At 41.4% G+C, this 25231-nt stretch overlaps 1 protein-coding gene across 4 annotated transcripts in view; it reads right to left on the bottom strand.

The window, feature by feature from the left end:
• Positions 1-25231, bottom strand: part of LOC311007683 (unconventional myosin-VI-like) — a 127185-nt gene that overhangs the window by 76765 nt on the left and 25189 nt on the right. For all 4 annotated transcript variants that reach the window (XM_084000950.1, XM_084000949.1, XM_084000951.1 and 1 more), the window contains exons 3-10: positions 15210-15279; positions 12678-12751; positions 11211-11340; positions 10445-10550; positions 9512-9567; positions 9297-9394; positions 7650-7814; positions 5320-5400 (exon numbers count right to left, since the gene is read on the bottom strand). In XM_084000950.1, the coding sequence (XP_083857076.1) occupies positions 5320-5400; positions 7650-7814; positions 9297-9394; positions 9512-9567; positions 10445-10550; positions 11211-11340; positions 12678-12751; positions 15210-15279 (780 nt within the window). The remainder of the gene's footprint in view (positions 1-5319; positions 5401-7649; positions 7815-9296; positions 9395-9511; positions 9568-10444; positions 10551-11210; positions 11341-12677; positions 12752-15209; positions 15280-25231) is intronic.

Below are 25231 nucleotides of genomic sequence, written 5' to 3'. Positions count from 1 at the left end.
GGAAGAAGAGGAGGAGAAAAAGATTAGGAGGAAGAAGAGAAGGAGCAGGAAGAAGAGGAGGAGGAGAAAGAGGAAGAGAAAAAGGAGGGGGAATGGGAGCAAGAAGAGAAGGAGGAAGAGAGGAGGAGAAAAGGAAGATGAGGAGGAAGAAGAGGAGGAGAAGGAGGAGGAAGAAGAAGAGGAGGAGGAGGAGGAAGAGGAGGAAGAGGAAGAAGGGGAGGAGGAAGAGGAAGAGGAGGAGGAGGAAGAGGAAGAAGAAGAGGAGGAGGAAGAGGAAGAAGAAGAGGAGGAGGAGGAAGAGGAAGAAGAAGAGGAGGAGGAAGAGGAAGAAGAAGAGGAGGAGGAGAAGACCGAGTCACCTTGTCATCCTGTGACAGGAGCGGAGCAGTGAGGAGACAGCACATCATGTATCAGTGATGAGTCGACAGTTAGGTTTAAATTAGGTGCGTTTGTTTTCACTTAACCTGAAGCACCAGACGGGCGGGGTTAGGAGGGTTAGGAGTCGGACGGAGGAGAGGGGAGAGGAGAGGAGGGGGAGGAGAGGTTGAGGAGGAGAGGAGAACTGCGACTCCACCTTCAGCTCCACATATTCGTCTTCCTGAACTTTAAGAAGTTCTTATCTCTGAGTGTGAAGCTGCTTCAGACTGATCGAGGCTCCTTCTCAACTTTATCACATCTTATCTCCTCCTCCTCCTCCTCTTCCTCCTCCTCCTCCTCCTGCTGTGTGTCCACTTAAAGGGATAGTAGCATTTTTTTTAAAGTGGGGTTGTATGATCTACAAATAGCCCCTAAGTACTTTAATTGCAGTAGAAGACTCTCTGCACTCCTCCCGTTAGCAACGCCAGCCCATAATAGCCCTGCCCAGAGATTTACAACATACAGTGTTGTGAACAGACCCAAAGAAACGGCCTATTTTCACGGCCTAAAAGAGGTTTTAGCTGAAAAAAAAATACACAGTTCCATTGTTCGCTATAATATAATTTTTTCCAGCCCTTCAAAGTGCAGGAAAAACACAGTTTTTATTTGGACCTAACCAACTGCTGATCGGTGGGCGCTAACCCTGGGCGGAGGGATACGTGAGTTGGTTAGGTCCAAATAAGAACTGTGTTTTTCCTGCACTTTGAAGGGCTGGAAAAAATTATATATATATATATATATATATATTTTTTTTTTTCCAGGTAAAACCTCTTTTAGGCCGTGAAAATAGGCCGTTTCTTTGGGTCTGTTCACAACACTGTATGTTGTAAATCTCTGGGCAGGGCTATTATGGGCTGGCGTTGCTAACGGGAGGAGTGCAGAGAGTCTTCTACTGCAATTTAAGTACTTAGGGGCTATTTGTAGATCATACAACCACACTTTAAAGAAAATGCTACTATCCCTTTAAAGCTCAGAGTTGAGGATTAGTTTTTGTGTTTGTTTTTTGCCGACTCACTCTTTAAAGCAAAACTCTTCACAATCTTCTCCCTGAGTCTGAATCCACTCACAACAACAACATGTACGTCTGTCTGTACTAATTTCTTCACATTGCAACATCATCAACGGCCTGATAACGATCATTTAGGCATCGACATGTCTGCAGAGATCTGTAATTACATTTTGAGGCGTCAGAGAGATAAAAACATATCAGAGGAGAAGACGACATAAATCACCTGATATCATTCAATTAACAAGCTCATAAATCTAAACACAAAACAACTCAACGTCTCTTATTTGATGATCTATGATCCGATTTTACGATAAAACGGCGACAGAATCAAACTCGACTTCGAGCTGAAGTGGAAATGATTTTTCTAAAAGACAAAGTGAGACGCAACAGGATGAAGTTCAGGCTGTTTATCACAGTTTATCTCTTCACACACACAGAGAGAGATTATAGGCTACTGATGAGTATCTCGATATAAACTCCACTGTTAGGAGTTTATTTCTGCCTTTTGGCTCCAGAGCTGCTTCAATTCATTTCTATTTAATTTTATTTACTAAGCCAGAGTCGTTCTCACTGAGTTAAAGTCCAATGAAGCAGCAGCAGCAGCAGCTCAAACGTTTCTAACAACTGCAGCTGGAAAAACATCCATCAACATATTCACAAGGTTCAGGAGCAAACGTGTCATTGAACGCATCACGGCCACAGCTGCAAGGTAAAAAGAAACAAAAACACAAGTTCATCTGACGTTAAATCAAATAAATCGTGTCCTTCAGAGACCTGGTGAAGGTTTTTATCAAACCTTGATCGATAGAGCTGGATATCAATCACAAATAATCAATATCAATGCCGATGATACTGATTCTTGACTTTGATAATGACTCTTAAATACCAACTGTGCCCACGGCCGACAAATCTCTTGCAAAACAGATCAAATAGTACAAAATAAAAAAATAATTGAATGATTTTGAACATTTTTAAACAATAAAACATAAAAAATGTTTAAAAACTTCTCTCGTTAGTCTTTTTTTCTCAAATTCAAACCAATCAACCAATGAGAGACACTTTTATTTTGAAGGTTTTTCCAGTGTCTCATGAGCTTTAAAGTCAAATACAGTGAATATTTTAAATAATAAATTAAAGACAAACACACAGTTTTGTTCTCCTGCAGTTAGAGCAGCTCATTAAACACGTTTTTATTATGAAGGATAAAAATATCACAGCTAATGATGATACATTATTTAAGCTGTGACAGCTGTGAGTCTGATGGAGCTGATTGGATTTTTCTTGCTTTCACTGATCCCGATGAATCTAATTAGAAATCTATATAATTGGATTTATGAGTCTCAACGGAGCGGCGTCGTCAGCAGGGACAGCAGCGCTCCGTGTTCCTCTTAATGGCCATCATAATTAATAACGCTGCGCCGGCCCGCGGGGAGCGCCGGCGTGCACGGCCCCCGTGATGGAAAACTTGTGCATAATTAATCAAAGGCCGAAGGCAAAAGAAGGAAGAAGCTCATTTCACACGAGGAGGTTTTCCTTATTAGACGACTTCGCTGAGATTCTGCCGCTAATTAAAATGTTTGTTGTTGGGAAAGAAGCATCTGAACTTATTCTGGACATTATGAGATTACACAGGAAGAAGAATAAGTGTGTGTGTGTGTGTGTGTTGGTGTGTGTGGTTGTGTTTCACAGATAATTCATATAAATGTATGGGAGATAGTTGTCAGAAGTAGATTGACAGCAGAGATATCAGAGGAGTCCCTGATTAATGAATGGACTACTTGCACAATGCACTGTGACGTACTTCCGCTTTACGAAGTTACGCCGCTTACTTCCGGCTGTCAACTTTACCATAGCGCTTGCGTACATAGTATAACACCTAACTCTCTTATTCTTCATAGTTATGTTTGTACATGTTGTATATACAGTAGTAGTTGAAGCGTTTTTGATCATTTAATCATTGATCGCATCTTGCCATTAGCCGCTCGGCTAACTTAGCCTACTGGCTAAATGAAAATTGGAGACTAGATAAAATTGCATACAACACTTTAATTATTTTTGTACATATTGTTACAGTCGGTTCAGTTTTGTAGGCCTATAGTGTTGCGGAAATTTTTGATCATTTTTAATCATCTACTAGTAGTTTGTAGCGTTAGCTAGGTTACCTAGCTGCCACTAAGCTCTCAGATGAGCATCAGCTGAAAATGAGTGAAAAGAAGACATGAAGAGCAAAGAGGGGCTGAAGATACCAAAGTCCTTAATTAAATTACATACAACACTTTCATTATTTTTGTACATATTGTTACAGAGCATCAGCTGAAAATGAGTGAAAACTCACGGAGGAGAATTAAGACATGAAGAGCAAAGAAGGGCTGAAGAAACCAAAGTCCTTATAAACTCCGTAGCGCTGGTTGCCCTCTTCATAAACACAATGAGCGGCTAACGGCAAGAAGCGATCAACGATGAAATGATCAAAAACCATGGATCTATAATATAATACATCCATGTCAAAAACGCTTCGACTACTATATATTAACATGTACAAACAGAACTATGAAGAATGAAGAATGAGAGAGTTAGGTGTAAAGTGTTATATGTAATCTAAATACAGCAAGCGCAATGATAAAGTTGACAGCTGGAAGTAAGCGGACCGTAACTTCGTAAAGTAGAAGTACGTCACACTGTGGCCCTGGCCTGAGGCTCAGAGGTTGCTACGGTAACTTCAGGTGGTTAACCAAGGCAATTTGCGGTGGTTGCCATGACGATAGGTGCACCCCACAGGCTGAAGCAGACAGAAATGCAGAGAAAAGAGGGCGATTTTTGGCAATTCTCTGCCTCAGCGTTGATCTCACATTTGGGCTTATTCTGACAAAACGGTAGCTCCCATCAGAAAAAGAAGCAGACTGTGAGCGTCCAGAGGACTTCCTGAACGCTTTGATATTATTTTGGTGTTTCTAGAGTAAATAATTTGGTAATCCTTGCGAGTTAAAAACAGGAAACAGTTCTGCTTCTCTCAGAAAATCTTTGTATCGGGGTCAATGAGGAGCAGGGAGGGACCTGGCCGCACTCAGAGGCTCACAGTTTAAATTCTGTAAGTCTCTCTGCTTTGTTGAACACATTGTGACAGAGAGGACAAATTTTTCTACAAATGTGGGAAAAAATCATGTGCGTAGAGTGAAATTTGTGGCCGTGAGCAGCGTGGAAAGAGAAAAGATTCAGACAGTTTCAGGCAACTTCTCCCACTCTAGCTGATGATGTCACACGCTCTAGCACGAACATTCCGTGCAATACACACCCATTATAATCTCAACATGCGTCCAAATATGGTCATGGTAATTGAACAGGATGAGGATCAGTTTGAAATCTCACACCTCGTTTACACCTGGTATTAACATCTGATCTGAATCCAGTTCAGGAAGAACACTGACTGTTCTGGTTTGACCATGTCTGGTTTGTGTTGCATTCAGGTCTTAGGTTTTTCTCAGGAGAACAGAGACCCTCCAGGTGCTATAGCAACAGATGATGTGGAGTCAGATCAGATTTTAACAACAGGTGTAAAAACAGAAGAAACACACAAAGATGATGAGAGATTCATTAACTGAAAATCAATTAATCTTTTAATTGATTGATTTATCAAACTGCTGCTTTTCTCCGTTTCCCATCAGCGTCGTAAATGTGACGTCTGACTGTTCGGTCTGACATTTAAACGCACCACATGGCACCTGAGAAACGTTTGACAGACATTTTTTTTTTTTAATCTTTTGACATTTTAAAAACGTTTTAACAACTGATCACTGATCTGTGTTGAAGAACGTCTCCACAAACCTCAGTGTTAGTGGATGAAACGACACAAGAAAAGAGTTTTTTTTAAAAAAAGGAGTCTGATTCTACTTTACCTCCGGGCTTTTCCGGTTCTGCATGATCTGCTTGTCTGTGTCTTTGTTGGCGAAGAAGCGAGTGCATCCTCTGTTCAGGTACTGAAACACAAACACACACAGACACACAAACAGTGTTAAAATACTGTGATGAAAACTTTATTTATATGACATGTTTTTCCTGTGGGAAGGAAAACATTAGATTAAAACAAAGATGGTGCGTTCACTGACAGTGCGTTCATTGAGTATGAGCAGCAGGACGGAGGCCTTCAAAGCCACAGACCATAAAATGTTTTTTCCCGGAGGTTCACCGACTCCACCTGTTCATGATTCATTTACATTAACACAAAGAACCTCCTCTCTCTTTTCTTTTCTTCTCTTTTTTCTCTGTTTCTGATTGTGCACCTGTTTTCACCTGCTGCACCGAGACGACGACTCAAGACACAAATTTCCCAGCTGAGTTTGGGAGGAGAATGAAAAAAACAACGACAACAGGTTTGGTTTGTTTTGGTTGGCAAAAAAACAGGTGAAGATAAAGAAAAAGTTTCTTTATAGAGGAAGGAGGAGAAGGAGGAAGAGGAGGAGGAAGAAGAGATAGAAGAAGAGGAGGAGGAGGCGTTCATTCATTTATTCAGCAGATTCCAGACGGGACACGTTTTGTTCTCCTTGTTTCCATCTCTGCAGACGCTTGTTCAATTTCAGCTCTTAGAAAAACACCCACGGCCCCTGAACACACACGCACGCACACACACACACACACCTATACACACACACACACACACACACACACTTATACACACACATACACACACACCTCTAATAGTGTCTGTTCCTTTACTCCTCCAGGTTTTTATCTCCACTTTAAACTAAAGACATTTTTTCCTTAAGCTGCAGGAGGGATGGAGGGATGAAGGGATGGAGGGATGGAGGGATGACTGTGTGTGTTTTAAAGGAGGAGATGCTGATGATGAAGCAAAAAAACGAAGTAGAGTAGACGAGTAAACGATGACTCAGCAGAAACAGGAGACAGTGAAGATCATCATCCATCAGTCTGTCGGCCTGAGTGACTGGTTCAGCTCAGTGCTGCCACCTGCTGCTCCAACCGGCTCTTAAAGGACAATTCTGGGCAAATTCAACTCGGGGCTGTATTTTCTAACATTTTAGGTCTAACAGAAGGAATCTGAAGATTTTCAGTTTAATGTCTCCTGTTTTGCGGTAGTTGTGTCTGTCCCCGCATCGCCACGGTAGCGATGAATGGGAGCGGATTGAAGTTCTGCTGCTTAGGCTGTTTCCATCCCTCAAAGCCACAGACAGCGTCAGATGGAGACTCAAACATGCACCAAGAAGTTTGTTTACTTCAGGCAAGCCGACATGTTTGTAAAACTAGATCTAATTCAAAGTCTCGCGCGAGACCCAAGTTGACGCTTGGTGTGTTCACGTGCAGTCGGAAAGCTCCCGTTTGTGTCATAAACACAGGAATATCAACTCTTGACTTGCTTCAAGTAAATAAACTTCTGGGTGCATGTTTGAGTCGCCATCTGACGCTGTCTGTGGCTTTGAGGGATGTAAACAGCCTAAGCAGCAGAACTTCGACGCGGGGACAGACACAACTACCGCAAAACAGGAGCAAATTAAACAGAAAATCTTCAGATTCCTTCTTTTAGACCTAAAATGTTAGGAAAATACAGCCCCGAGTTGAATTCGCCCGGAATTGTCCTTTAAAGCAGATATCAGCTTCACGGCCGTTTCGGCTAATGCTGCGTTCAAGGCAGGCTTTTGAAACCGTAAGTTACAGCTTCAAGTCACAACTACGACTTGGTAGCGTTCCAGGTAACCCGTAGCTCGTGTTTTTACCATCCTGTTGTCTGTGAAAGTTCCCTATAACGGCCACTCGTAACTTCCGACCCGTGAACTCGTACCAGATCGAACTGGTATGACTTCACAGGAAGGAAAAACACAAAGTACGAGTTTCTTTGAACGCACCATGAGTTAGCAGCCCCCGCCCTTGTCAGGCATCAATTGGTCCTCGTGCTACGTCACCACATTCACGCGCATCCCTTGGCTGCACACACAGCCCTTCATGCCGTTCTCTCTCCTCATTGGATAACACTTGTATCCCAGAAGAAATGTTTTCTCCTCGGGTTACAGCAGAGCAGAGTGACGGAGAGACTCGTGTTCCGGTCGAAACACTCTATGTAAGTGATTGCTGACGGAAAATATGACTAATTAGGACTTATATTAACAAAAACATTTCACTGATATCTCCTTTAACCACCCACAGTATAAATATATATGTGTGTGTGTACAGTTTTCTCTGTGTGTGTGTGTGTGTGGACGTTTGTTTTGCATACCCTGAAGGTGTCCGGGGAGCTGAGGTGGAACTTCTGTCTGATCTCCTCCGGCGCTCCGGCACACAGCCGGTAGAAGATGTGGTAGTTCCTCTCCTCCGGACCCTGTCTGCAGATCCTGGACTTCTCCAGCAGGTAGTGGGACACGAAGCCCCCAACCACCGCGTTCTGACCAACCACAGCATCAATACATCATCAATAATCACACTGAATTTATTCACTTTCTGTCATTCCAGTATATGAGATCACAGGTTTGTTCTGTCTTGTGCTGCGTTCGAGACAACTCTGGGTTTTCCAAACTCCTACTTGAAAAAGTGCAATCGATTGCCTCCTCATGTCGGAGCTCCCATTTGGGAAAGCCGGAGAAAAAAGTCAAAATGCCATGTATTTAGTAACTAGTTTTATGCTTCTTTTCACACTTTTGTAGTTTGCATTAATTATCTCATTGTTCGTGTTTTGCGTTTTGTCTCTCGTACGTTCAGTTAGTTTGTAACTTGGTGTTTTGCTGCTGCCTAACTGAAACAGGTCTATGGGTCTCTTTATAAATAAAGGTTAATGAAAAAATGTAAAAAAAATGCCAAAATACATTAAAATGTTATGAAATGTACAATATTTACTTACGGTTACATTAACATAAATTCATGTTGTTATTTCTCTTTGATGCTTCTTTATTAAATTGTTTTTGTGTCCTTTGTAATGTTTTAATGCCTTCGCTATGTGAAGCACTTTGAATGCAAAGTTTGTCCCAGTCGCCATGGTTTTGGTTATTCTGGTGTGGCGCTTCCTGAGCGCTTTGAAGTCGGAAATCTCAGTTTTCAACTGGGAGATTCAGAATTCCGAGTCGTCTTGAACGCAACATTACTCATGTGTAAACAACACTGCAATATATTTAAGTATTATATTTTGTATATTATATAATTTATATTTCATTTTTATTATATATATTTTAATTTGTATTATTTTTAAAGTGAATGCTACAGTATAACTTTTATTCCCATTGAACCATCATAAGTAATTATCTTTACAAATAAAAATATTTATAATGTTCATAACTTCTCTTTAACAGATGATTTATTGTTTTATCTAATTTCCTCTGCTGCAGAAACAAGTGAATTATCATGATCAATAAAGGTTTATCATATATATTATCACATTTATTATATGTATGATATATCTATATATATTTAAGTAAATTACATAATCCTCTGTTGTGTGCTGTGGTTTCCAGCTTCATGTTTTTGTTCTGTAAACGTGTTAAACTGCATCAAGAAACTTGTGATTAATGAGGCTGAGGGGCTGAATAAAGCTGCAGAGTTTAGATTTAAAATCAGTTTAAATGGAAGAAAACTGCAGTTAATGAAGTGGCTAATGGGGAAACAACAGATGATAAAGTGTGTGTGTGTGTGTGTGTGTGTGTGTGTGTGTGTGTGTGTGTGTGTGTGTGTGTGTGTGTGTGTGTGTGTGTGTGTGTGTGTGTGCTCTCTATAGGGAAATATGCTGATCTATAGTAAATATCTAGGAAGCTCATTTGCTGCTCGTTTAGTTCCTTAGTTTTTATTCATGAGACAAACAGTTCAGGCTGAGAAATTAAACGTCATAAATTAAACATCAGAATTAATTCACAACTAAATAAAAAAACTTCTTCTTCACCTTCTCGTTGAAGTGAATCTCCACAAACTTCCCGAAGCGGCTGCTGTTGTTGTTGCGGACCGTTTTGGCGTTTCCGAACGCTTCGAGCAGAGGGTTGGCTGCACAACAACACACACACACACACACACACACGTTAACGTCAGGAACACACACACACACACACACACACACACAGAAACACAGAAACACACACACACAGGACCTGAGTCTCTCACCCTCCACGATCCTCTCGTCGATGTCCTGACCGGTCCCGTACGAGGTCGTCAAGTATCTGAAACACACGGAGCAGCAGAGTTTAGTTTAGAGTGGTGACTCTTGTGGAGTGTTTCCTCCTCCTCATGGCAGTTTCAGAAGTGATATGGGGAACAATTTTAGGTCCTTAAATGTCAACTTAAATGAATGAACTGAAGATTACTTTTATATAAACTGGCCTGAACTGGAGTTTTATGAGTCCACAGGGTTTGTGTCATCTCTGGAAAAGCTGCAGGACATTTCATTAATCTTTGCTTCTTGGTTTTGGAGATTTCAATACCGTTTGTGCTAATAAATGAATAACCAAACCATCCAATCCAATGACACAAATACTATAATAGTTTATTACAGGTCTGTAAGTTAGGTTTGATCCTTGTGTTCAGTCTGAGCACTGGTTTTAGATCAAAGATGCTGGGTTTGTATATCTGTTCACATTTACTCTGTAATCTCAAAGAATGAGTTGCACCAGTGGGTGATGAACGATGCATTCATGTTTCTCTTCAGCAGTTGAAAATATGCAAGATTTGATGCTATAGAAGGAATCACCTTGTTGTTTACATATACATATGGGTAGAAAACCAGCATGTGAACAATGGACGAGAGTTTTGCTATATATATATATCTCATTTTTCACGTCACTATATCACCGTTGAGACTAGAGTAATCAATTGTAAAAACACGGCACTGCTCCTTTAACACAGGGACAAGGGGTGGGATTAAATAAGCTTCAGCTTCTCCCCACTCCTTTTAAACATAAATAATTGTTAAGTTTCATTGTTTTTTTTACTGTTGTCTTTTAATTTGTTCTTCTTTTTTCTGTGTTCAAACAAACTTTCACTCCTCCTCTTCCTCCTCCTCCTCTTCCTCTTCCTCCTCCTCCTCTTCCTCTTCCTCACCTGAGCACAAACTTGGTGTTCTCCGTCTTCCCGGCTCCAGACTCCCCAGAGACGATGATGGACTGACTCATCTTCAGGACCCTCATGTCCCTGTACGCCTTGTCAGCTGTCACACACACACACACACACACACACACACACACACACACACACACACACACACACACACACACACACACACACACACACACACACACACACACACACACACACACACACACACACACACACAGTCAGACATATAAGATACAAGATAGAGACTGTGATGTTTGGGGACTGTGGGAATTCTGAGCGCTGAGTGCTGCCTGGTGCTGGACAGAGGGAAACCAGCAGCATCGACTCATTATAGTTATATAATAGTTAATATGAAAAGAACATAGAGAATATATTTAGATGAGTTCAATTTAAAACAAATTAAAAACAAGTTAAGACTTTAAAAGTTTTCCTAAAGTTTACATGATCACGTTTGTCCAGCAGGTGGAGCTGTCGTCTCACTGTGAATCTGAGCTTTACCATAAACAGTGAGGACGATGTTCAGGTCCTGAAAATGTTTAAAGAGAAATTATCTTAACTAAAAAAACAACAACGGGAAAATAAGACTGAGACAGGAAGCATCCAAAGAAACCTGTTTCCTTCAAAATAAAAGCATCACACTTCAGCTAAGAGAAAATCTTCATTGATAACTGGAGTGACAGGTAAATAACAAGGCCCAGAGGCTCGTTCGTTCCCATGGTAACTGAGGCTCCACCTCCCCAACGACACTCACCGATGGCGTAGACGTGCGGCGGCAGCGTTCCCAGAGACCGGCCCTGGTACTTCTTGATGGTGTCCGGGGCGTAAAGCTTTGGGAGGTCGTAGTACGGGTTGACGGCGATCAGGATGTTGGCCACGAACGTCTGGAGGAGGAGGAGGAGAAAAGAAGGAGAAGTTTAGGAACGACGAGGTGATAAAACCACTGATCCCTGAAGCTACATCAGGATATTTCCTACAATTCCCAGAATTCCAGAGCTGCAACACATCAGTTCACTTCCTACTGTGTTTCACTAAAACTGATTCACCAGTGACGCAATAAATTCAGAAACATGTTAAAATAAATTCTGGGTCATTTTGCAGATTTCTAATATTTCCATCCAACACGTTTTTATTAAAGGGATACTTCACCCAAAATCATGTCACAACTCAAGTTTACAAGGTAACGTGCCTGTTGATTATCACTCCAGCACATTTATATGGCCAGCTAGTCATAGCAACTTTTTATTTGCTTACATACATTTATGTATTTGAATATGTTTTTGTTCATTTATGCAGACTTGAAGGGATACTTCACCCAAAATCGATAATTCACCAATCATCTACTCACCGTCATGCCAAGGAAGGGTTTGGAGAACTTTCTGAGTCATCAAAACTCTTTAGGAGTTCCAGGGGGGGTCCGGCTGGGAACGGATTTTCATATAATGGCGGCAGATAGAGTTTTGGATGTTTCATAGTGTGTGTTTTGGACGATTCAAAAGTGAACTCTATCCGCCGCCATTATATGAAAACCCGTCACCAGCCGGACCCCCCCTGGAACTCCTAAAGCGTTTTGATGACTCCGAAAGTTCTCCAAACCCTTCCTTGGCATGATGGTGAGAAGATGATTGGTGAATTATTGATTTTGGGTGAAGTATCCCTTTAAATGAGCACAAACTAAAATCCTCTCTGTGTCTGTTTTTAATAACTACAACCTGAAGTGAGACGTTTCAGCCACTAGAGGTCAGCGTCCACCAACAGACTGAAATAACATTAAATCATTCTGAACATTTTAAATGTTTCTCCAAAAATGTTCATTGAGAAATTAAAACATTTCAGAGTGAGAACGGAGGAAACGTGCTCTTGGGAATGATTCATCTTGTGTAAAGTGATGAAGTCTCTGTAGAGACGGTGGGTGGGGACATTTTTACAGGCTGAGGACATCTGGTCTGCTCCACTTTATTTAGACTCTGGATAATAATGAAAATCTTTGGAGAGTGAAAAAAGTTTATTTAAAGAAAATGACGACGTTTCGTTCCTCAGAGAGCAGACAGTCCTGGTTACATCATCACCATCACTGGTTTTATCCACAGTGTGTGGGTGTGAGCTGTGCAGAGGACGGGCTCTACATGCTGCAGCGTGTGTGTCAGTGTGTGTGTGTGTATCAGCTGGATAAAACGAACAGTGTGTTATTTTTATTTCCTCTCTGCGTGTCGGGACTCACATAGATTTTGTCTTTGCTGTATCTCACGCGGACGTTGTTGAGCAGAGTGGCTTCGTTCAGGTACATCAGAGAACCTGAGGGACACGACGGAGACATGGAGACAAGGTTAAGGCAACAGGGAGGGACAAAAAGGACATAAAACACATGCACGATCCAAAAGATTACTGTAAAGGGATAGTTCAGCATTTTGGCAAATTGGCCCATTGCCATAATCCCTATAGTCATAGCAGTAGGTTCGTTACCTTTAATTATTGGTGCAAGTTATTTTTAGAACAGCGGAGCAGAGCCGTGAGCTGCTCAGAGCTACGCTACGGAGGCTCATGGGATTTCTTGGTTTATGGAGCTATTATTGTTGCAATATTATTTGCAAATGCGTATCTCAATCTGTGTGTGCGTATTCAGATCTGTGTGTGCGTATTCAGATCTGTGTGTGTGTAATATGATCTGTGTGTGTGTATTCAGATCTGTGTGTGCGTATTCAGATCTGTGTGTGTGTATTCAGACCTGTGTGTGTGTAAAAAAAATCTGTGTCTGTATTCAGATTTGCAAGTGAAGACAAATCTGCAAGTGCATGCAAAGATCTGTGAATGTGAACACAGATCTGTAAGTGTACATAGATCTGTAAATGTGTAAACCGATCTGTAAATGCGTACTCAATTGGCTGTGTTTTTACACGTGAATTTTGCAACACTTCTGCCGCGGCAGATCTGTGATCTGAAAATGTGTAGAAATGAGATTTGTCTGTGACCTCAGTGTTCCTTTGCCCTGAGCTCAGGCTCACAGGCTCACGCTGCCTGGCTGCAGTAGCAGTACCGACCCGGTCCGTGTACGAAGTATAATTCAATTACGTTGTTCACTTTGTACCATGAGAAATGTCGTTTTTACCGGTATTTCCTGTTTGATTGACGTGAGACGTACAACGCAATTCAGCGCACCGAAGTGCCCGCTTGTTCCTTTCTCCAACTTGTACAATGAAAATTGAAAAAGGAAGTCGAGAGCCGGAACCAGCCTTCAAAGTAAAAGCTCCGCGTTTTGATGGCTACAGCAACGGACAATTTAAAAGAAAGAAGAAGAAAAACTCCGAAACGAATTAAATACTTAATTCACAACAAATCGCCTAAACGATTACCATTTACCCCAGTAAAAACGACATTTCTCATGGTACAAAGTGAACGACGTAATTGAATTATACTTAGTACACGGACCGCGGTACTGCAGCCAGGCAGCATGAGCCTGTGAGCCTGAGCTCAGGGCAAAGGAACACTGAGGTCACAGACAAATCTCATTTCTACACATTTGCAGATCACAGATCTGCCGCGGCAGAAGTGTTGCAAAAGTCACGTGTAAAAACACAGCCAATTGAGAGCTCCTGCCTGAGTTGTAAGTGATGACAGACATTTACAGATCTAAGTACGCATTTACAGATCGGTTTACACATTTACAGATCTATGTACACTTACAGATCTGTGTTCACATTCACAGATCTTTGCATGCACTTGCAGATTTGTCTTCACTTGCAAATCTGAATACGGACACAGATTTTTTTTACACACACACAGGTCTGAATACACACACACAGATCTGAATACGCACACACAGATCTGAATACACACACACAGATCATATTACACACACACAGATCTGAATACGCACACACAGATTGAGATACGCATTTGCAAATAATATTGCAACAATAATAGCTCCATATTGGTTTCCCTCATCAAACTCATCAAATACACAATCCAACAACTCCAAAACGCTCTGGTGGACAAGTTGTGACCTGCACATTCACCACGCTATGAGATAATAACACAACGTTACCACACAGAGTTGTTTTAGAGGGAAATACAGAGACTGCTTGATGAAAAACTGTCCCTGAAGGCAACGCGCATCAGCGGTTTTGCATGAATTTCCCTCTAAAACAACTCTGTCTGGTAACGTTGTGTTATTATCTCATAGCGTGGTGAATGTGCAGCTCACAACTTGTCCACCAGAGCGTTGTCGAGTTGTTGGATTGTGTATTTGCTTCCGTAGTGTAGCTCTGAGCAGCTCACGGCTCTGGTCCGCCGTTCTAAAAACACCTTGCACCGACAATTAAAGGTAACGAACCTACTGCTAAGACTATAGGGATTATGGCAATGGGCTAATTTGCCAAACTGTTGAACTATCCCTTTAAATAACAGTGTGCAGATCTTTCTTCTCTGCACGATGATTCTTCTCCAGGCTCCAGTTTCTCACATCACAGGAAACACAAAAACTGTGTTGAAGGAAAAACTGCAGCTGCAGGAAGAAACTTCCAGTCTCTGCTGCAGCAACAGTTTGTTATTTATTCAGATGAGATGCAGAGAAGCTTTAAATCTGCTCTCGAGAAGTTAAAACTGTAACGTCTGGATTCAGAGTAAAATCTACAAAAGGAGTTCATGTTCGTATGTGATTTTTATGAGTTTTATGTCTAGTATCAACAGTATAAAGTTTCAGGCCTGAGTCAGAGTGAAGAGCAGAGACACATCAGAAGGAAAATGATGAACTCACAGTTGTCCTCCACATGTTTGTTGACATCGTCCTCTGCTGGGAAGACCTGGTTTATAGGAGCCAAAAATGTCTGAAAGAAAGAAGAGAAAGAATAGAAAAGAAGGAGAGAAACATCAATGTTATTATCTCTAGTGTTTTTAATATATCACTGATGGTTTAACACCTTTATGTCAAGTTAAATGTCATTTCCTGTCTTTTATTTTGTAGGATTTTCAGTCTTTTTTAGATGTTTATTTCCTTCTGTTCCAACATTATTGTTTAAGTTTGAGCTTTGTTTTAAATCCAACTGTCCAGAGGATGAATAAACCTTTAACCGCTGCAGCTGGAGACATGAAGACTGATGAATTATTTGGAGACAGGAGGTAACAGGATCAGAGGGTTAGGGTAGGGGAGGACGGTCAACACGTCTGTGCATTATTAACCATCCAGTCCACTCATGAAAACAGAAGATTGTAGATATGAAAAGTTTGTTCTTGTTGCTTCATCAGAAAAAAAAAACTCCTTGTTGCATGAACTCATTTTGTCACTGAAACAAAGATGGAGGTTTCTGAAGCTGCTGCTGCTGCTGCACCGTCGCTGTCACCATCTTGTTTGTCTAGAGGGAACAAGTCTTCCTCTGCCAGACTTCATTCACTTCCATCATAATCTTTTTTTGGAAAGTGACGGTTTTTAGGAATCTTAACGATTAATTTATTGTGGCGTGTGTGACTTTTGAATCATCCAAAACACACGCTATGAAACATCCAGATACCTCCATACTGCTCGTCTGCACTGACCCAAGTGTCCTGAAGCCGCCACATGGAAAAGTTGTTTGGAAAAAATGAATGTGATCTCTGTTTTTATCCTTGTTGTAGCAGCCAATGGTTTACAACGACGAACGGACATCTCGTATGGAGGTATTTGGATGTTTCATAGTAATTGTAGGACCCCACCCATGGAACTCCTAAAGCGTTTTTTAAGTTTAAATATGTCGAAGAATTTGGAATTTTTTTTCTCTCATTTTTAAATTGTATTTTATTGTTTTCATATATTTCACTGATCGCAATTATGGAATGCAAGTGTGTGTTTTATTGAAAGCGAGGCTGGTGTGCGTATGAAAATAGGTTACAGTGGGTTTTTTAAGTGCTGTGGCTACAAGCAAATCTCATATTGTCTCTGTACAAAGACAACAAAGACCTTTTTAAATGTGAAAACAGCGGAGACCTATTCAAGATTTGTGTTTAATAACAGGCGAAACATCGAAATTAATTTATTCATGGCCACATTAAGTGAAATTATTAACTTTACCGATTATCCATCTGATTATCTGTCCTGCTGCGAGCGCACAACTTCTCAGGGTATCCGTGGATCCTTAAAAAGTCTTAAATTCATGTATCTAAAATTAAGGCCTTAAAAAGTATTACATTTATTAGATAATTCTAAGATGGTCTTAAATATATAATATATAATACACAGCATCATAAAATATGTATGCACTTCAACTTTTATATGAAATAACAGGGTATCCGCGGGGTCTTAAAAAGTCTAAAATGTGAAAATCTAAATTTTAGGTCTTAAAATGTCTTAAATTTGTTGAATTATTGTGTTCAGGTCTTAAATGTTCTTATGCCCACCATGGGCGAGCATTTCACTCGCATTTGCCCCTAAAAAAAACCGTGAACCGGGAAAATCACAAAAAGAAAGAGCACAACCTGCGATTGGTCAAAAACTACAAATCCCACAATTCTCTGCCTCAACAATAACAGTAGTTAGTGTAAGTAAGGGAGAGTGGAGCTGTCGGTGAAAAGAGGAAACAACGCCACGTCTGGTCCTGTTCTATGTTGTTCGTTCACACCGTCACCGTTTATTCGTTACGTCCGCGGTGTAAAAGGCCGTGACGCAAAGACGCGATTAGGCGCGAGACGCGGTATACGCGACTTTTTTTTTTTGCGACACAATACACGCGATTCTTTTATGGCGACGGGACCTTCGCGTCTTCGTCTATTTCATCGTGTTTGGTGGTCCCGCAAGGGGCTTCCCACCAAACACGAGGAACGTTTTTTTTTCGCTCGAGTTCTGACGCGCGACCAAACGCGAGATACGCGGTTTGTCGCGATTTGACGCTCCTTTTGACTCGTGTCAAAAAATTCCCTTTTTTTTTTTTTTTTTTTTTTAAATGTCAAAAAATTCACGAGCCCGCCCATTTTCACTACAACAACATTTCTTCTCTCATCAACCATGGTTGAGGTCACAACGCTGCGCTGTACCTGCTCTGGAAGTCCGAGACGCCGCCGTCGCTTCTGGTCCACGACGTCGAGTTCCAGCTGATGAGCTACAGAGACTTTAGAGTCAAAGAGGAGCAGTGCGTCGCTGTGTCGGACTGTTTGGATTTAATGAAGAAGCTGCACAGAGTCAGGTGAGCAGAAGCTGTTGTGCTACCGGAGCTTGATATATGGAAAAAAAAAAAAAAAAAAAAAACCGCCAGGCGCACGTCGCGGTGGAGAGAACAGAGACCTGCCACAGTGTCACGGTGCATTAATATAAACTCTGTCCTCAGACTGTCCTGACTGTCCCTGAACACCACACAGAGACAACATGGAGCTGTGTGACAGGTTGAGTTTTATTTATCATGATAATTAATAGTAACAAGCCTGTAAGTTCAACACATCAGTATGCTCAGGGTGCGATTTGCCGGGGGGGATGGTGGGGATTTTCCCCCCCTCTGTTTTCGATGTCCCCCCCTCTGGTCATTTATTATCCCTGGTGGGGATACGTGTTGTCCCCCCCTCTGGTCAGACAGAGTAATAGTCCCTACTTTAGATCAAGTCTACATCATTTGAACCGCGAGCCTTCTCACCCCCCTACAGTAGCACACAGCGTCTCCCAGACCGTCATGCAGCCCAGGCTACTGTCAATTCTCTAAAAAAAGGGAAAAAAAGGCGAGTCTCGAGATGCCGGTTGCACTGGGTCGGGTCTGTCTCCAGGTTTGAGCAAATAAAAGCCGGTCTCAAGCCGGGTCTGTTCTATATGCTTAATGTTTAGGTGCAATAAAGTCACTGTTATAACAAAATCAGCATCAAATCTGTCCCTTCAAAATAAAATTAGTGACGTGTCTGTTTGGAGCAGCTGCTGACAGATGTGCAGCGGACAGTGACAGTTTCCTCATCACTAAACCTGGGCCACCATCCGATCCTTCCTCGGGACAAAGTCTCTTGGTATATTCTGTGTTTTTCTTCTCTTTAACCGTCTCATTTCAGTTTTTGTCGGTTGGCAATCATCTGGTGCACCCGCTGTTTCTGGCGCTTGCTCGCTCACTCACTCACTCACTCACTCACTCACTCGATGCGCATACATGTTATAAAAAAAAATAAAAAGGAAAAAACACAGATGCGCAAATTGAAATGACCTGTAGTCTATTCAATGACCACAGCTGATCACAGCTTGTCGTGCCACACCTGTCACGTCTCTATGAACACAACTACAGGCTTTCTTTTATTTATTTATTTATTAATTTTTGCCGCGCGGTCCGACCGCATCGGGTCCAGGGTCAACACTGGTCGGACCTGGTCGGGTCTCTGCTCATTGATTTGCTCAAACTTGGAGCCAGACCCGGCCCAGACCAGAGTCTGGTTGAGAACAGCAGCCTGTGACGCTCTGGGAGAAGTTGTCAGGTGCGGAGGTACGGTGCGGTGGCGAGGGGGGGGGGGGGGGGGTGGGGGGGCAATAGTCAGAAACAAGTTAAAATTTACTAAAAACAAGTTAATTTTTAGGTGATGAGTCGTAACCCTCAGGTCCTGCTACAGAAAAAATTTGATTCTCCTGTTAAGGCCCAAAAATGGTCCCGTATTTAACACCACACCACGTCAAAGTAAAAATAGGTATTACAATAATTTTTTTTTTGTTGCTTAGGGCAAGGTGTCTTCTATTGAATGATGTGTAATTTTATCAATATTTTTTATAATTTAACCCTTTCATGGCCTGTTTTAGTGAGGGACCGCTGATGCCAGTCAAAAAAATGTTGAAAAACTGAAATAAAATAATAAAAAATAAAAATAATTTTATTTTCTTCAATTCTTTTGAGAACAGTCATATATCTGCCTTTGAACAGAGCCAACGTTGATTTGTTTGCTTAAAGTTTGCTGGAGCTTTTTTTTCGTTTTATATGACCATGTACCGTACAGTTTTTTTGACATGTCGGCTAAAAGGCATGATCACGTGACTTCCTGAAAAAAGCATGACGTCATAATATAAACATGGCGAGAGAAGAGTTGACAGACCACCATACTTCTTACTGGACCTCAATCGATCAAGGGAAAGTGGTATAATCTGATGTTTTAGATCGGAGTTTTGAAAAAAGCGTCAAATCTCACAGCGGTCTCCTTCCTGCCTCTTACCCGGGCGGCGATGCACCATTCCCGGGGAGCGCTCTGGGAGGACCCGCTCTCTGGTTCTCCGCGCCTGGAGCTTCCTGGGACTGCTTCTGGATTTACCGCTGCTGTTTGCAAATGCTTATATTTTTTTAACTCCAGTCAAGTCCCACTGCACCAGGACACACACACGGACCCCCCCACACATGAATGCACGCGCACCGCGGGCACGCGCGTCCATGGATTACGTTATTACAATGCAACTTTTGGAATAAAAGATTTAGGATTTCTTTGCAATTTTTGACAAGTTTTGAAAGCTGATCAAATCAATACACAATATCACAATATAATGAAAACTTTCAAATAGCTAGATAAGACCCGAGTAAAATAAAAAAAATAAAAAAAATAAAAATAAAATCAGGTCGGGACCGGTAGATTCCAGCGAGGAGGAGAAGCCCAAAGAATGCCCGGAGCTCGGTCACATCACATCGGCCCCGTGCCTGGCGTAACCCCTGGAGGTTTGTGTTTTGCAGGATCATGGCAACCATCTCATCGGTAAGGAATAAATCAAAGCAGGCGGATCCTTTCCCCACGAGCAGGCATAGCGGGTCGGTCCAGCCGCGGGAGTGATGGGTGGACTTCAACAGCCTTGACTTCAACGGCTGCGGCTCCGTACCGGAGGAGGAGAGCGGGTCCTCCCAGAGCGCTCCCCGGGAATGGTGCATCGCCGCCCGGGTAAGAGGCAGGAAGGAGACCGCTGTGAGATTTGACGCTTTTTTCAAAACTCCGATCTAAAACATCAGATTATACCACTTTCCCTTGATCGATTGAGGTCCAGTAAGAAGTATGGTGGTCTGTCAACTCTTCTCTCGCCATGTTTATATTATGACGTCATGCTTTTTTCAGGAAGTCACGTGATCATGCCTTTTAGCCGACATGTCAAAAAAACTGTACGGTACATGGTCATATAAAACGAAAAAAAAGCTCCAGCAAACTTTAAGCAAACAAATCAACGTTGGCTCTGTTCAAAGGCAGCTATATGACTGTTCTCAAAAGAATTGAAGAAAATAAAATTATTTTTATTTTTTATTATTTTATTTCAGTTTTTCAACATTTTTTTGACTGGCATCAGCGGTCCCTCACTAAAACAGGCCATGAAAGGGTTAAATTATAAAAAATATTGATAAAATTACACATCATTCAATAGAAGACACCTTGCCCTAAGCAACAAAAAAAAAATTATTGTAATACCTATTTTTACTTTGACGTGGTGTGGTGTTAAATACGGGACCATTTTTGGTCCCTAACAGGAGAAGGGGTGCCGATGCTGTACAGGGCGCATTTTAAGACCTAGACAGCTGATCTTCTAGGAGCATCAGGTGCCTCGGAAGAGTGACTCCTCTGCATCCTACGAAGGTTCTAGCATGATCACAGCCAAAATGACAACAAAAATAAACTTTTTCGGGACCAAAAAAAGCCCCAACAGGACCTGAGGGTGGAAAGAGATTAGTTTTGACTAGAAATTGGACATTTTGACAAGAAATAAGACAAATATTCTTGGAAAGATTTTGAATTTTTGCAGTGTGATGCGGTTATTGGTCTGAGAAGTTTAAATCTGGAGGTTTTTGACTTGTTTGAGACGTTTGATGATGTTTCCTTGGAGTCTGTTTGTTTGTTCCACTTCCTCCGGCCTCAACAACAACTTGAGCTCTTGAGGTATTAACTCTCAACACGTCACATTCCTCAGGCTACAAAACCCACCGTGTTGAACTAATGCTGGAGGTTTTATGAGGACACACATGTGACCTCAGTGTTTTGGAGACCGGTGTTGGTGTTAAGTTCCTGTGATCTGCAGACCAATCACTGCCAGCTCTTTCTCTCCCTCTCTCTTAAGGCCCGGCCCATTCAGTCTGCCCAGTTAAAGAGCCTTCGTCTTCTGCTGCTGCTGCGGACCTGAAGTGGGCCAAGGCCGGGCCGCGGTGCCAAGGTGACGTGACTGTACAGTCGATTCATTCTTTCCAGCGGCGGCATGGTCCACATTCTCAGCCCCAAACTGGACGGCTTCCACAACACTGCGTCGCGTTGAGGAGAAAATACAGAAGAAAGAGGAGGAGGAGGAGGAGGAGGAGGAGGTGACTAATCTGAGGGAAAAAAGGAGCTAAACACCGTTCATTCCTTCAACTCTCTGTTTTTGTGGTAAATGAGGCTCTAAACTTCTTCAATAACACCTTTGCTGTGTTTTAGTTTGAATCCTTACTCACACTAACTATTATGAGTGTGTAAGTGCGTTTACACTGACTAGTCTGTCCAAATGCAGTGTACTTTATGTAGGTATCCGGATGGTTCACTCATAACGGTCAAAAAGTTAGAAGATGGACACTTCTCAGCCTCAATGATCGCCGTCTGGGCTACGTAGAAGAATATAATATGTATATGTAAATCAACATGCCGGGAAACCAAAGTTTTCCGCCAGTAAGCTCCACCTCGCATTAAAGTAGCACTATCGCAAATACAGCAGTAATAGCAGTAAAAAAAACTGAAATATGCAATAAATAGGTCCGGGGGAGGAGCCATAGCTATCTGTACACAAAATATAGCCAACGATGTAGTTATTGTGGAGCAAATGCTAGCGCCATCTGGCCCCATCTAGTGGCCGAAAAAAGAACTGTAATTTGCGATAGTGCTACTTTAAACAGGTGGACCACACAAGCAAAAAAAAAAAAGTACAAGTAAAGTACTGGTATTGGTGATTAAATAATCAACGAAACAAGCCGGTTGATGTGTTGACGGGCGACAATAACGGTCTAGAAAAGAAGAAGATGTTGGCAACTGTTGTGATTGTTAGTTCCCAGTGAGTGCACAAAGACATTACTCGATTTGAGACGACACTAACTGTGCAAATTCACGCACTACAGAAGTATATTATGCAACACAACACAGCATCACAATAAAAGTTTAGTTTGTCTCCAAAACAGCAGCAGTTCCTCCAACGGCCACTAGAGAGCGTCTCCAACGGTGAGTCAGTCGCCATCGGTTCCTGTAATAGTTTTTGTTTGTGTTTTTGTCTGTTGTTGTCTCTCCTCCCTCCTGACGACTGATTACACAACTCGCTTGTTTACATTTTTTTGAGGCTTAAAGCTGTGTGTAATGGCCGGGGGCGTGGCAGCTTTGAGTGAAAGGTGTTTGACTATGAGTCTATTTTTGGATCGACAGGGGAATTAGGGGGCGGAGTCAGATTCTGTCAAGATGGACACTTAGAAACCTGTGAGCTTCTCCCTCTACACTAAAACCACCTGATACAGTTTTTCACACTACAGTTAGATTTATTACTGGTGATGAGTTCATGAGCCAACACTGCCAACTGTACCAAACTGTACTTGGTTATTAAATTACTCCACTCGGGCTCCTAATATCCCAACTGTTAGGACTTAGGTAGGAAAAATTGTCTGTACCTTTTGAAAGTGTTGTTTTTTGTATTACTTCTTTATGTTTACACCTTGCATGTATAATGTATTGTCGAATTGTTTGGTTTAATTATTGTAATCAGGGCGTCATTGGAAAAGAGAGTTTGCTCTTAATTGGCCTTCCCCGAATAAATAAAGGTAAAAAAAAGAGAGAAAGAAAGAAAGAAATCATGACTAGATTCATGATGTGATGTGTGTGAAAGAAAGAAAGAAATCATGACCAGATTCATGATGTGATGTGTGTGAAAGAAAGAAAGAAAGAAAGAAAGAAAGAAAGAAAGAAAGAAAGAAAGAAAGAAAGAAAGAAAGAAAGAAAGAAAGAATTCATGACCAGATTCATGATGTGATGTGTGTGAAAGCAAGAAAGAAAGAAAGAGAAAAAAGAAAGAAAGAAAGAAAGAAAGAAAGAAAGAAAGAAAGATAGAAAGAAAGAAATCATGACCAGATTCATGATGTGATGTGTGAAAAAAAGAAAGAAAGAAAGAAAGAAAGAAAGAAATCATGACCAGATTCATGATGTGATGTGTGTGAAAGCAAGAAAGAAAGAAAGAGAAAAAAGAAAGAAAGAAAGAAAGAAAGAAAGAAAGAAAGAAAGAAAGAAAGAAAGAAAGAAAGAAAGAAATCATGACCAGATTCATGATGTGATGTGTGTGAAAGCAAGAAAGAAAGAAAGAAAGAAAGAAAGAAAGAAAGAAAGAAAGAAAGAAAGAGAGAAAGAAAGAAAGAAATCATGACCAGATTCATGATGTGATGTGTGAAAAAAAGAAAGAAAGAAAGAAAGACAGTCCATCTTTATTGACAGTCTGTCCCGTGCCATCTCCTCAGAGAACCGGGGTTACAGGATTACAGTAGTAACTTTATAGATGTGAAGCTCATTTTCAGTTTGTCTTGATGTTAATTTTCTCTCTTTAGTTTATTTTTCTCTCTTCAGTTTCTCATCTCTGTCTCAATTCAATTCAACCAATTCAATTTTCAATTCAAACAGCTTTTTCTCTCTCTCTCTCCCTCCTCCTGCAGGTCTGACCGTGGACGTGGTGAAAGACTGAGCCTTTGTGAGTGATAGTATGACGGAGGGGGTATCATGCCCTGTCCAATCCCAGGATTCCTGCCAGCCAGTGAACGCATCGTCAGACACTGGCACTAACCGGCCGCAGCCGGACAGACTGGACATTGTTCCGGCCCGGACCGTTACCGACGGCGACAGGAAACCAGCTCTGACAGCAGAACCATGTTTCTGTCCAGAGCCACACACTGTAAAAACATGTGTGTGTGTTTTCCTCCTTCCTTTGAATGCAACACAGATCTGATGGGACTTTCCTCTGGAGAAACCAATAAAGGGGAAGTTATTACCCTGAACAGAACCTTCCCAGGAAACACGGGCTGTTAAAGGTCGCTGGCTCCTTGGAGACAAAACTCAGGGTCAAACATCTCGTCTCGGTGCCGAACACAAAGACTTGCATGTACTGTAAAACCACTGCACAGATTAAAAGACGTGACGTTGTGAAGCCGTGAAGAGTTTCATTTCATGTGACTTCAGCTTGAAGCTTTTAAATCGATTTCCACCTGAAGCTGCAGAGACTCACAGCTGAGCTTCTGTTTGTGATGAAACACTGAGAAAAACACTTAAAGGTGGTTTTTAATCTCCTCTCATGGAACCTCTATCTATGTTTCTATGTATTGTTGATGGTGTATAGATGTTATATACGGTATTTCTATTTTTATCCTATTTGGGGTCTGGGACGTCTGAATTTGTGCTCTATGAACTCTAGATGGAAATTAGCTCTAAAACCTACACACATCTTTATATTATTTTGTTTAATCTCTGTGCACACTGTCCATAAACTTAATAAAATAAATAAAATAAAAATAAATATGAAGCTTTAAGTCGAAAACTTTAAAGATAAAACCATGAAAGGCATAAAACCAAACTTATTTTGTCTTTGGAAACATCTGATTTGTGTTTTATTTTAATGTTTTATCCACATTATTGTTTTCTGCTGTTAAAAAAACGTCTCAAGTCAGAAATAAGTAAAATGTTTTATGCCGCACTAAACTTTTATGATGCTCACTTGAGTTCTTCTCTCTTACCTCATTTCATTTTACTTGTAAAGCACTTTGTAACTGTGCTGTATAAGTAAAGTTTATTCTTATTGTTATAAATAAACTACAGCAATAGAAAACAGTGGAGACAGCGACTAAAGTTGATTCATCA

This window comes from Trachurus trachurus (assembly GCF_905171665.1).
Source record: "Trachurus trachurus genome assembly, chromosome: 24".
Lineage (NCBI taxonomy): Eukaryota > Metazoa > Chordata > Actinopteri > Carangiformes > Carangidae > Trachurus > Trachurus trachurus.
The sequence above is the reverse complement of the archived record's forward strand: the minus strand, read 5'-3'. Positions and strand labels throughout refer to the sequence as shown.